Source organism: Taudactylus pleione, unplaced genomic scaffold (assembly GCF_031769625.1).
Source record: "Taudactylus pleione unplaced genomic scaffold, aTauple2 ptg000984l, whole genome shotgun sequence".
Lineage (NCBI taxonomy): Eukaryota > Metazoa > Chordata > Amphibia > Anura > Myobatrachidae > Taudactylus > Taudactylus pleione.
The window spans coordinates 428221-442723 of NW_028285385.1; the positions used below are offsets into that span (position 1 = coordinate 428221).

At 42.5% G+C, this 14503-nt stretch overlaps 2 protein-coding genes across 2 annotated transcripts in view; one reads left to right on the top strand and one right to left on the bottom strand.

Moving 5' to 3' along the window:
- The window catches only part of LOC148454557 (uncharacterized), a 127728-nt gene that overhangs the window by 72094 nt on the left and 41131 nt on the right, over positions 1-14503 (top strand). The gene's annotated exons all lie outside the window — the stretch shown is intronic.
- The window catches only part of LOC148454558 (uncharacterized), a 36288-nt gene continuing 21953 nt past the window's right edge, over positions 169-14503 (bottom strand). The window contains exon 7 of the mRNA XM_088460783.1: positions 169-1528. Within this exon, the coding sequence (XP_088316909.1) occupies positions 504-1528 (1025 nt within the window). The 3' untranslated portion in view covers positions 169-503. The remainder of the gene's footprint in view (positions 1529-14503) is intronic.

Consider the following 14503-nt stretch of genomic DNA (forward strand, 5'->3'; position numbering starts at 1 on the left):
GTGAAGATGGATAATATGTCCTTTTCTTCCTGCTTTTATGTACGACTTTTAGTTCTTTATGCACCGTCATGTACTCTGTACGGTTCCTGATTATGATGTTCATATATCTTATTTGTCGTGTTGTCCTTGTTGCCATCACAGTGTTTGTTTTACTTTAAAAACTCAATATTTTCAAAAAAAGTGTTTTTAATACATTATCCACATTGCATACATATACACCTAACGCTTATATACAGTGCACGTCCATCAGGTCTACGTACATACACTGGTATGCCTCAGTGGGGACTGTTCTTGCATCCCAAAAGGTATCTGACTACATAGGGAAGTATACATTTTCTGATTGTCATCATTTATGTTTGAGATATAATGCTCATGTCCATCTGTAAATAAGCCTCTTAGTGTATAAACAGAATATGGTCAAAAAAAAAAAGTGTATTTTCTGTAGAGAACATTTCTCAACTCTGGAACATTTAGAATATTGTTTCAATTCCATTTTAGGTCTCTCAGTTCATGGACAATGCAGTTCTCCTGTGCATTTTCTGATGTTTAACAAGAGATGATTTGTGTGTAAAACATTTCCCACACTCAGAGCATGTAAATGGCCTCTCACCTGTGTGACTTCTCTGATGTGTAACAAAATTTGATTTCTGTGTAAAACATTTCCCACACTCAGAGCATGTAAATGGTTTCTCACCTGTGTGGTTTCTCTGATGTGAAACAAGCTGTGCTTTATTTATAAAACATTTCCCACACTCAGAGCATGTAAATGGTTTCTCACCTGTGTGACTTCTCTCATGTGTAACAAGATGTGATTTCTTTCTAAAACATTTCCCACACTCAGAGCATGGAAATGGCCTCTCACCCGTGTGACTTCTCTCATGTGTAACAAGAGCTGATTTCTGTGTAAAACACTTCCCACATTCAGAGCATGTAAATGGTTTCTCACCTGTGTGACTTCTCTGATGTCTAACAAGATCTGATTTCTGTGTAAAACATTTCCCACACTCAGAACATGGATATGGTTTCTCACCTGTGTGACCTCTCTCATGTGTAACAAGAGCTGATTTCTGTGTAAAACATTTCCCACACTCAGAACATGAAAATGGTTTCTCACCTGTGTGACTTCTCTGATGTATAACAAGATGTGATTTCTGAGTAAAACATTTATCACAATCAGAGCATGGAAATGGTTTCTCACCTGTGTGACTTCTCTGATGTATAACAAGCTCTGATTTGTATGTAAAACATTTCCCACACGCAGAACATGGAAATGGCCCCTCTCCTGCCTTAGCTTTCCCTATGAAAGAGGGAAATATTTTATCTGTACTAAAAGTTCCAATAACAGAGTTATCATGGGAACATTCCCCATGAGTAGAGGGATTAGTTGACACATCTGCACGGTGATGTACTGGGTGTATAATGGGGCTTTCTCGTGGGGAAACTCTTGTGATGTCATTGCCTTCTATTTCACAATCTGGAGAGAGTATGGGAAATTCCTCAGAAACATTCCTGCTGTCACATCCATGTGCTGAAAATAAAATAAAATACATGGTAATATGAATGTTTCCCCTATGACAAGTTTACTTGCCCAATAAAGACTATAGTTAATAGTCCCAGAATTACCACCAAATAGATACCCTGACGATGCTGCAAGGTACAATGTATAAATCATTACTGACAGTGTAAGTTGCCCTATGCATATAGCAGGGTTTATAAAAAAAACAATCAAACTGCACTCAATTAAAAAGAGGTGGGGACTGGGCAGGTAATGAATCAATATTAATATTCTCTAACATTAGGATAATACATATAAAATGCACCAACAAACACCTTTCAAGCCAGTCTGGTTTAGGAAATAAGGGAAAAACCAGCTTGGGGGTTCCCCATATTTCAATGAACCAGCATCGTTCAGCAAATACAGTGAAAACAATACAAAGGGGTCTCCTGCATTACCAGCAACCAGCTCTAACTAGCTGGGGGTTAATGTCACAGCAAGGGGACACGATTCACAGGGTCCCCTGGCCAAAGCATTAAATCCCCTAACTAGTCAGCTTAGGACTGGGATTCCATGGGAAGTAGGCCCACCCCTAAAAAGGAGAACCCCCTGCCAAGTATACCCCAGGCTGATAGCCCGGGGTTATTCCCCATACCCCTAGTACCTTTGGTGCAGGGTTGTGTAAAAATAGGATATAGTCCATTACAGTGGGACTACTGGTCCCGGAATGTTGACAATTAGAGATTCGCAAGTGCCGACATTCTGAGACCTAAGGACCTGCTGTTACTTCTAGTCTTACTGCAAAGGAAATATTGAACAAACATGACACACACACCGAATATGGTATTAGTTTTATACACAATCACTCACACTCCTCCATGTAGGCATTCCAGGACTTGGCAAAATAAAAAAAAACTAATTACTCATGCCCACTGTACTCTAAGAACAGTACTTGCCAAATGATGGCAGAGTCATGCTGTTACCAACAGAAGTGCAGGGGAACCCCCATGCCATTTTCCCCCTGTATTTCCTGAACTGTGAGTGGCTCAAAAAGCCCAATGCTGGTTATGCTTTGGGAGGCTGCCTTTTTTTTTTCCATTTTCTTATACCATACATACACACACACAGAAGCCTGCACGGATATCACTGATCTGTGCAGGCTTCTACAAACATGTGGCTCACAGGGCAGTGTGTTTTGACTTGAGATGAGCGGGTCCTGTTTTCCGAGAACCGTACGCACCCGAACTTCATGTGAAGGATCAGAAAACGATGCAAAATGCGTCATTCACCCACGGAGTCTCGCTGGTTTTGGATTATATAAAGGTCCCCGTGATCTGCGTCATTTTCACTCTGGCTGTGGAGAGAAGCTAGCAGACGTGTAGTACTAGTCAGTCACTCAGTGTGTGCGCCCAGACAGGGTCTTGGGCTGAAGACTGCTGCTGTGTTGTCCATAAAGGGGCTTAGCCTGCAGTATATAAAGGGGGGCTTCCTTTAGTGAGTGCTGCAGCTGTTGTGTCACTTGTCCTATCAATTAACTGTGGCTGCTGCTGTGTTGTTTTCATGTCCATCAGGCTAGGGCTGCAGTCCATAAAGGGGTGCTGTGTTGTCCAGGGGGGGTGCACTGTCAATTAGGGGTGCTCTTCCACAGCGTGATGTGTGCGCGTTAGCAACTTAGGTGCGCTATTATTTTTCATGACACTGCATTGTTTATCGTCCACGTATTTGACTCTGCAGGTGGTCTGTCCGCACTCGGCAGGGTCGCGCTTTGTTGTCCATAAAGAAGGGGTTCTGTCTGTGTTGTTCATCAAGGGGCTGCTGTCTCATTCAGGGGTGCTCTGCAGCAGTGTAAAAAAAATTAATAGTGCTTTTTTTGTGTGTGTGCGTTTGCAACTTAGCTGCGCTATTATTGTTTGGTGACACTGCCTGCCAGACCGCAGTTTATCATCCACGTATTGTGACACTATAAGTCGTAGCGTAGTGTGTTATTCTTATTCATTAAAAATATTTTGACACTAAGTGGTAGCGCAGTGTTTTACTCATAAAGAATTTTTTGACACTAAGTGGCAGCTCAGTGTGTTCTTTTCTTATTCATAAAAAAATCCTGTGACACCGCAAGTGGTAGCGCAGTGTGTGATTCTTATTCATAAATAATATTGTGACACTAAGTGGTAGCACAGTGTGTCATTTTTATTCATAAATAATCTTGTGACACTGTAAGTGGCAGCGCAGTGTGTTATGCTTTTCTTATTCATAAAAAGTCTTGTGACATTGTAGGTCATTGATACCGCAGTGTAATTTTTTAAATTAGTACAAATTGATATGTGTGCTGTACCCCCCCACTTCATTCTTGTTTACTGATACTTGAGAGGAGAGCAGGAACCACATACTAGTGCTGGGGCTTCTGCCAGTGCCATCAGTCATGACGATACTAGTCCATCTACATCATCTACTAAAGCCGATGCCCAAGGGCATAGAGGGCTTAAGGTCATCTAAAATGGAGAACCAATCTTTTACAGTGGTAAAGAAAAAGCATCAAAGTGTCGAAGCTGAATAATTGAGTGAGACAAGTTCAGTTTAAAATTTAATCGCAGCGACGCCATCTTGCGAATGGCCGCAAGACTCCATTTTAGAAATGCGATCGCAAGACGCCATTTTGCGAATGGCCGCCTAAGCGCCATTTTTAGGTGAACTCACAATATAGTACATGTGGCGATATTTTTATTAGCACTATGCGATCGCTTCTTTCACCATTTTTCTTACGCACAATCATACCCACAAGGGCGCTTTTAAATAATCGCATATTAGCGAATGCATGAGACTTAGTATGAAACTGCTGAAAAAGTAGCTTTATGCGCACGTATCTGCCCCAAATTATCTAGCGTCCTTATATCAAACCCCGAATACTCACACACTACATATTCGCACACAAGGTTCCATTAGCATCTAATTGTATGATTCAAGTTGGTTAAGTTAGTTTAAATGCTAAGAAATAGAGGTTTTTGATAACTAAGGTATTAAACATGATAAGCAATGTGTTTGGTTTCGTTCTGATGCGTACGCTTTTTACAGCATCCCGGTGTTATCGGTGGAGAGATCGCATCATGCAAACTCAAGTTACAGATCGCAGAACTTACAAGCAACAAAATGTTTAGCTGATGGAATGTTACAGGAGGCGTTACCAGAAAGACTCCGGCTGTTAGAGGCAGGGAAAGTCTATTTGAAACAACCTGTTAAATGTGTCGTAACATATGCTTCTCCTCTGGGAACCAATGAGATCAGCAGGAAGTTTTCCCTTTGTCCTGTTTCAGTCTGGGGGGGAATAAATACATGTGTCCGAACACTGGTTTGCCAGTTCATGCTGAATTTTGGGTGTACTGAGGATATCTAGTCTGAGGTCTATCTCTGGGTCCAGAGGCGCAGCGTATGTATAACTGTACTTGGGTCTGTATTATTTCCTTTTACGCCTAACTTGTGTATGTATAGATTGCGTGTAACTGACTGTACTTTTACCTGAATAATACTTGTGCGTTGGAAACACAGATTCCACTCCTGTCTTTATTTGCGGTTAAACTGCGTACGCAATTAGCGTTCTGTTTAGAGGTTTTAGGCAGGGTTTTGTCTTAGAGGTTCTAGGCAGGTGAATCTTAGAGGTTTATAGGAAGGAATATACTAAAGGTTAATACTGACGATTCAACAGTTGGGGGCTCGTAGGTTTATCACACTATCTGATACACGATAACACTCGGTCAGTCCTCTCTCAGCAAAAGGGTGGAGGCGCCTTTTGAGAGACGCATTAGTCTTTCATTACCACAGTGTTGCTGAGAGCGTACTGCCGGTTATTGTGTAGAGGAAGCTCTGATTAGAATCCTGGGACAAGAGAGGAAAAAAGTTTGTTTTTCCTCTGTTGATAGAACCTTGTGTTTAGAGGGGTGCTGCAGTATTGCGTACGCAGCTAAAACGCATTTTTGCGTACGCAGTTAAAAAAAAAGTAATTATATGCTTGTGTGGTAGTCGCATAATTGTGTATGCGGCCGATCGCACAATAGCGTATACGCACTTCCGGTTCTGCTGCCACGTGTTTGAACAAAGCCATTGTGGTTTACATTTTTTTTTCTATCTACCAATATCTGGGTTAAACGTTTATTCTCTGCGCAGGAAAAAGTGTGTAATAGTGTGTGTATTGTTGGTAGGGGTAATTTATTCCCTAAAGTTAAGGGTACCGTATGATCCTTAAGGGCTAGGTGCAAGGGTTACCCTAGTCGCTCGGTAAGCAGCTTTACCGTTCTAAACACAGTAGCAGGTGTACATGTTGTCTTTGTTGTATAGAGGTGCGTGAGAGTGGCCGACTTATAAACTCTCATAGGTCTGGAAGTTACCTTACTAAAGCTTATCCGGGTCTGGAAGTTGCCTGTTTCAAAACTTATCTAGGTGTGGAAGTGGCCTTACGAAATCTTATCCAGGTGTGTGGGCACCGCCGACTTAAATCGTTCACAGGTAAGTGAAATTATCTTGATTGTCTTTCACCAGTTTAAATTTTTATTGAAAAGCATAGGAGTTGTCTCAGAATGGGAGCCACGCAAACAGTAGAAATGTTAAGCAATGATGTGCTGCTAATGGAGGCTCCGATTGGATCAGCCCGTCGTATTATGCATACTAAGTACGGTACTTATGCAATAAGGTATTGTGATATATGGTTTAATATGACGAGAAAGAGTGTTAGACCGTTTCCCAGAATTGGTAGTTTTGACAAAAATGTGTTAGATAATGTCCAGGATCACATCAGTATGGTGCGATCCAGAGAGAAAAAGATTAAGTATTTTGAATGTTTAAAAATATGGCAGCATGAAGGGGATGCTTGGCTTAAAAATGTGCAAACGACGCAAACTAGCGTTGCGAACGCATTGCCAGAAAATACATCCACGACGCTGAATTGCAATACGGGCGAGCCGCAAATTGGAGCGCACGTGCGGCAAAGTAGCATCGTGGAGAGCATTGCCAGCAGTTCACGCTCACCTCCCCCACCTTATGTGGATGGAGGTGCAAGTACAGTTACCAAAAATACCAATAAAAATGTAACAAGTAATTTGTACCCCCTCTTAAGTAACCATAAAGAAAATGTTTATGATGTAGAAGATGAGCCTATTGTAATGTCTGACATTTCTCATGCTGCACAAATGATAGATGCTGCATCACCACAATCACGGGTGGTGCCGCCATCTCCATCGGTAACAGCAAGGGAAGTGTTAATACACTCTGCACCCATTGAGGAAGTTAATACCATACGTAGCAGCAGCAGATTAAACCCCCAGCCAGGTAACCAGGTCAGAGGTGGCAACGCTGCCGGTCTGCATCCCATTCGGACAATAACTGTTCCAAATGGAAATGCGGATGCAAACGGTATAGTACCCATGAGGGAAGTAGTGATGCATTGTCCATGGACAAGGGCAGAACTAAATTCCATCATAAATGATTTCCCTGATCCAAAAAAAGAATTAGCCAAATGTCAAAGATTTTTGAAAAATTTGGGTAGTTCTCATGAGCCCACAAATAAAGATTGGCGTGTAGTGTTAAGGGCCTGCCTGCCACGCAATACCGACGTGACAAAATTTATCACGGACTGTGTATTGGATGGCGACGTTCCCTTAACAGACCAAGTAAACCAAGGTAACATTTCCCGCATTGTGACTCAATTGGGTGTATATTTTCCAGTAGTAGTTCACTGGAACAAAATCTTCACAATCAAACAAAAAGAGAGTGAAACTGCAGAAGAATATTGCGACCGGGCTCTGCAGGCTATCACCCAGTACACTGGGATAGAAGAGATTAAAGATAGCACTCACCACAGGGGAATGATAGTCACGATATTAATGGATGGGTTAAAAGAGAATTTAAAAACTCGGGTTCAGACCTCACAGCCTGGCTGGCGGGGACTTACAATAGATACCCTCATAGAGTCTGCCATAGAACATGACAAAAACATCTCAAAGAAGAGGGAGACCCAGAGCGAAAAATTAATGTCTGTCAGTATACAAGCTCTGGAGGGAATGACAATAACATCACAGCCAACAGACACGCTTGCACTTGCACACACACTCATGCCAGAACAAGTTGCTCTCACACTAACCCCACTCAACAACAAACACAACTCTATCCCACTAACCCAATGCAACCACAGGTCCCAGGATATCCACCCACTTCTTTTCCCCCCCCCACAATACCCTTACCCTCCCTATCCTTACCCATATCCACCACCTTTACCCTCTGCTCAAACCTCACAACAACACATGCTTTCACCTGAATCACAGACATGTTTTAATTGCAAACAAACAGGACATTTAAGTAGAAACTGCACAGTAAAAAGAGTATGGACCCCACACCAAGGGAAACCTGGATATCCCCATAAGGGATATGCACAGAGATCAGCAAATATTCAGCAAGCACCAGCTCCAATTGTAGCCGTAAATGCTTTATGGAGAGGGGTCAGGTCATACCTGTAGTCTACAGATAGTCAGGTTAACGGGAAGTACTAGGGAAGAACCGGTCTTGATGGTTGATGTAGCTGGTACTGAATATCCTTTTCTTGTAGACACAGGGGCGACCAAGTCAGTGATGAAATCTCCCGTTAATTTACAGGTGACCAACGAGACAATACCAACAATGGGTGTGACAGGTAAAGTGGAACGTTATCCTTTAACCAGGCCCGCGGAGGTTAGTATTGGGCCGTTGCATACCAGACATTCTTTTCTTCTGGCTGCCGCGGCTCCTACTAACCTGCTGGGCAGAGACTTGTTATGTAAAATGGGATGTGTCATATATTGCACCCCTGATGGTGTATATTTAGATATCCCAGAGAGAATGGTATACGAGGTGCGGGATATGTTAGACACCCCTCAAAGGATAATGTACCACTCTACAGTTTTAAAAGAAAATCCATCACAAGTAGATGAAATGTTGTCCCAAATTCCAGATTCCCTTTGGACAAAAGATGGACAGGACACTGGATTAATGGCAAACGTAAGCCCGGTAATGATACACTTAAAAAGCGGTAGGCAAGCTCCAAAAGTTCCCCAGTACCCACTAAAACAGGAAGTAGAACTAGGGGTGTTTCCAATAATCGAGCGATTATTGCAACAGGGAATTTTAGTTCGTACAGCTAGTGTAGCCAACAGTCCCATCTTTCCAGTAAAGAAGAGTGGTGGGAGGGGTTATATGCTGGTGCAAGACCTTAGAGGTGTTAATAAGGTAGTAGAGAGCCAATTCCCTGTAGTGCCGAATCCAGCTGTCATCCTGATGCAGATCCCACCAAATGCAACCCATTTCACTGTCATTGACCTCTGTTCTGCTTTCTTCTCTGTGCCTCTCCACCCTGACTGTCAGTACCTATTCGCATTTACATACAGAGGTGTGCAATATACATGGACACGATTGCCCCAAGGTTTCATAGATAGCCCCAGTATTTTCTCCCAGGCATTGCATGACTGTTTACAAGCTTTTCAACCTGCCAATGGATCAGTTCTAATTCAATATGTGGACGATTTATTGCTATGTTCTGACTCTTTTATGTCATGTGTGAATGATACTAAACTTTTGTTACTTCATCTCTCGCAAACAGGACACAAAGTGGCTAAGGACAAGTTACAGCCGTGCCAGCCCAGAGTAAAATATTTGGGACACTGCCTAACCCAGGGGTTACGACATCTCACAAATGATAGAATCCAGGCCATACAAAACATGACACTGCCGCAGAATCAACAGCAAATTCGTACCTTCTTGGGAATGTGTGGATATTGCCGAATGTGGATACCAGGTTTTTCTATTTTGGCCTTGCCTTTACAGGAACTAGTCTCTTCCTCAAAGCCCGATCGCGTCACACACACTGAGGAATCAGAACAGGCTTTTCTTAATCTTAAGGATAGCCTGACAAAAGCTCCTGCATTGGGAATACCCGATTATGAAAAACCTTTTGATTTATATTGTACGGAAGCCGATGGTTGTGCTGCAGGTGTCCTTACACAAAAACATGGTGATGCCAGTAGGCCCGTAGCATACTACAGTGCCCAATTGGACACGGTTGCAAGATCACTCCCCACCTGTTTGAGAAGTGTAGCAGCTACCGCTTTATTGGTGAATAAAAGTGAGGACGTAGTATTGGGCCATGATATGATTGTCTACACTCCCCATGCTGTATCTGCTCTGTTGAACTCAGCTCAAACCAGACACGTCTCCTCGGCTAGGTTCACAAAATGGGAACTAGCCCTAATCGCTCCTGCAAATATTACTGTTAAACGTTGCAGTACGCTGAATCCAGCAACATACCTACCATATGTACAACATGATGTACAAAGGGTGGAAGGAGAGGAGTTGCTGGCGGGAGGTGAGTTCAGCAGACATGATGACACTCACGATTGTATGACATATCTGAATCAGACCTTTACTGCTAGACCTGACATACATGACACACCTTTAGAGAATGTGGATGTGACTTTCTATACGGATGGGAGTTGTCATAGACAAACAGACAGGTGAATTATGTACAGGTTATGCTGTTGTAAATGACACAGACATCATGGAAGCTAAACCTCTCGGTCCTCCTCACTCAGCCCAGGTGGCAGAGTTAGTATCACTGACTAGAGCATGTGAACTGGCAGCAGGCAAATCTGCTAACATTTACACTGACTCGAGGTACGTGTTCGGGGTGGTGCACGATTTTGGGGCTCTATGGCGTCTGAGAAATTTTATGACAGCAGCAGGCACACCAGTTGCACACTTCCGACACATAAAACATCTCTTAGAAACAATCCAACTGCCCAAAGCAGTGGCAGTAATTAAATGCAAAGCCCACACATGTGAGGATGACCCAGTGTCACTGGGCAACAACAGAGCTGACGAAGCTGCAAAATGGGCAGCGGGGTTAAAAATGCCTTCTCCAATTGAAACAATTATGTCATTCCAAACCATTGATATGCTGAAATTAATTGAGATGCAAAATTTGTGTTCAATTCAGGAAAAATCCATACGGAAGTCCAAGGGGTGTGGGCAAGAGTCCTCCGGGCTCTGGAGGGACGGACATGGTAAGCCAGTAGCCCCCAAGGCATATTACCCCAGCCTGGCTGAAGCAGCACACGGTCTGACTCATCTGGGTAAACAGGGCATGTGCAAGTTGGTGAGGGCATACTGGTGCGCAATGTCCTGTCTGACCTGCTTGAGAAAGAACATAGGGAAAGCGATCCCTACCGAACCGTCCCACATTCCACCGACTGATGGACCTTTCCAGGTGATACAAATTGATTTCATCCAATTACCACCCTGCAGGAATCTTAAGTATGTATTAGTGTGCACAGACGTATTCTCTAACTGGGTTGAGGCCTACCCAGCAGCCACTAATACTGCTGCGTTTACTGCCAAGAAAATAGTTCAGGAATTTGTATGCAGGTACGGTATCCCTAGAATCATCGAAAGTGATAGGGGTACCCATTTCACAGGTGATGTTTTCCAAAATATGTGTAAGCTGATGGGTATTAATAGCCGACTTCACACCCCCTACCGACCGCAAGCCAGTGCCAAGGTAGAGAGGATGAACGGGACTATTAAAAATAAGCTAAGTAAAATCATGGCGGAGACTGGACTAGGATGGCCAGAAGCTTTACCTTTGGTCCTACATAGTATAAGGACCACTCCTAGATTTCCTCTGAATCTGTCCCCATTTGAAATATTGTTTGGTAGACAACCTCATTTGATTATAAGTCCACAGGAAGATCTAAAGGGTAACAACGAGGTAACTGTGAAGTATCTTATATCAATGAGTAAGCAGTTAAAGCAACAGCAGCAGAAACTGAAATTGTTGTCCCATGATATGCCTGAAATGAACTGCCATGATGTTGAACCAGGAGAATATGTAATGATCCAAAATTTCTTACGTTCAGGTTGTTTGACTGATCGGTGGGAAGGTCCGTACCAGGTGCTGCTGACAAGTACTACATCTTTGAAGGTGGCCGAGAGAGATACCTGGGTCCATTCCACTCACTGTAAAAAGGTCAATCAACTGGTGGAGAAACAGGTCGGAGACAAAGCTGATAGTGTGGATCTGTCACTCGCGAGCTTGTTCCGGGAGGATTGAAAAGGTTGTAGTGAGATACCTGAACTGAGAGAAATTTGCAGGTCTTGTTGTGACAATGGACGGGCCTGCTGTGTTCATTTTCATATTCTCTTTTAGAGTGTTCACCATCCTGGTCAGTTCGGGAATACCCAGTGTCTGTGGTGGGGGACCTATTGAGGAAACAGGAGCTGATGGCAGTGCTGATGGAGTGGAGAAAGGAGGAGTGCAATGCCAATCAGGGGAGTGTCTGACCAATCTTATTACTGTTATTGTTAAGAGAGCTGTCATTCCGGATACTCGGGGAAGGTGTGAAGGGTTATCGTCTGAAGATTCCTGTATTTGTGAGTTTTGTGGGTCCCTAGTTGATGAGAACTGTATTCAACGGTGCCAACCTAAATATAACCCGTACTGGGGAGGGTACCCTTTAGAGGATTATCACAGCATGGTAGGCAAAGTGTTAAATCAAACCGATTGCTGGGTGTGTTCACATGTGCCACAGGGACAGCATAATGTAGGGTTGGTGCCATTTCCGCTGAATATCACGGAAATTTTAGAATTACAAAAGGGGAAAAAACATTGGATGGAAAATTCCTCTCATCCAAACCGCCTCACTTCAAACTCTATCAATTTCAAGTAGATAAATCACTTTTGTGTTTAAACATAACCAACCCCAATAAACCCGGAGGTTGGGAAGTGACGGGGAATAATCAGACGATGACCTTCTCACAAAGAGCTGATAATGAGTCCATAAACTATGATCTGCTACGCTCAATTAAATGAAGTGGGAAATATTTTAGGTACCGGTATACATTGAGTTCCACCAAAGAAATGATTGGTAAAGTACCAGATGGTTATTGTGCTAAAATAATACAACCAGAAACTTGCATATACCAAATGGAAGAGCCTGAGATAGGATTGTTTGCAAGAGAAATGTGTTTAATGATAATGATGCATACCATTCCTTATATTCTCCCTGATAATGTATATTTTATATATGGAAGAAAAGCGTATAAATGGCTCTCCCCGAGTTCCGAAGGTTTGTGTTATCTGGGAAGAGTAGTCCCAGAAGTTATGACCCTCACACATGTTGAAATGTTGGGAATACATAAAAACACACCGTCACCATATCTTCACACACAATATGAACACAGAGGCAAGAGAAATATGATACCTGGTGATATGCATAAATCCGCTCAGTTAATCAGTGAGACAACTGGCTTCCAAGTTTTAGTCGCCCTGGATCCCACCAGAATTGCTAGGGGTACATTAAATTTTAGATATATCCAGGAACTTGCTAAATTAATACATAATATCACCGAGATGTACGATGACACATTCAGGTACACAGGGAGAGAATTGCAAGCGTACAAGAAAGAACTAGTGCAACACAGGCTAGTGTTGAATTATTTAACTGCTGTTACTGGAGGGTATTGCGTAACGTTAGCCATCCAATTTGGAGTAAAGTGTTGCACTTATGTCACCAATGATACCAGCGACCCTAAGGAGGTGATAGACCAGAAGATGGATGAGATTCTGCAGCTAAAGTGGGAATTTCGTAAGAACCATAACGCATCAGTGGCTGAAGCAGGGGAAAAGATAGAAGGATGGGTGTCATGGCTGAACCCAGTGAAATGGTTCTCGGGTCTAGGAGAGTGGGTCCAGGAAGTGGTCGCCAGCGTAGGCAAATTCTTGATCCTTATACTGATTGTCATCATAGTAATTGGCATATGCGTCCGGTGTGTTCCTATTGTGTTGAAGTGTGGAAAATGTGAAAACAGAGTGAAACGAAGGAATGAAACTATGATGGTGGTCAGAAATGATAATATGTATACCGAGGTAGATACAGAGCTGCACTACAACCCTGAGCTAGGAAGTACCATCATTTAAATGTATAATATTTAGACATGCATAGAAGATATTATTGAAATGTTATCTATAGAACACCCAGACAATGTAAAGTCTCAAATTCCCCTTCAAAACTACTGTTATAAGACTGGTGCATTCCCACATCTGTCACATGATCTCCCAAGATCTGCAGTGTGTGTATAATAGTAGTTTTATGCCCCCGCCTAGAGACACATTGTTGATGGATTAAGAACCACCTTGTGCCATCCCATGATAACACTAAATAATATGTGAATGTAAGCCCAAAATAAATTTTTATAGCAGATTGTGATAGCATGTTGTTTGCTATCAAAGGGTGGACTGTCGAAGCTGAATAATTGAGTGAGACAAGTTCAGTTTAAAATTTAATCGCAGCGACGCCATCTTGCGAATGGCCGCAAGACTCCATTTTAGAAATGCGATCGCAAGACGCCATTTTGCGAATGGCCGCCTAAGCGCCATTTTTAGGTGAACTCACAATATAGTACGTGGCGATATTTTTATTAGCTTCTTTCACCATTTTTCATACGCACAATCATACCCACAAGGGCGCTATTAAATAATTGCATATTAGCGAATGCATGAGACTTAGTATGAAACCGCTGAAAAAGTAGCTTTATTCGCACGCATCTGCCCCAAATTATCTAGCGTCCTTATATCAAACCCTGAATACTCACACACTACATATTCACACACAAGGTTCCATTAGCATCAAATTGTATGATTCAAGTTGGTTAAGTTAGTTTAAATGCTAAGAAATAGAGGTTTTTGATAACTAAGGTATTATACGCTTATATTATATATATATATATATATATATATTATAAGCAAGGTGTGTTTGGTTTCGTTCTAATGCGTACGCTTTTTACAGCATCCCGGTGTTATCGGTGGAGAGATCGCATCATGCAAACTCAAGTTACGGATCGCAGAACTTACAAGCAACAAAATGTTTAGCTGATGGAATGTTACAGGAGGCGTTACCAGAAAGACTCCGGCTGTTAGAGGCAGGGAAAGTCTATTTGAAACAA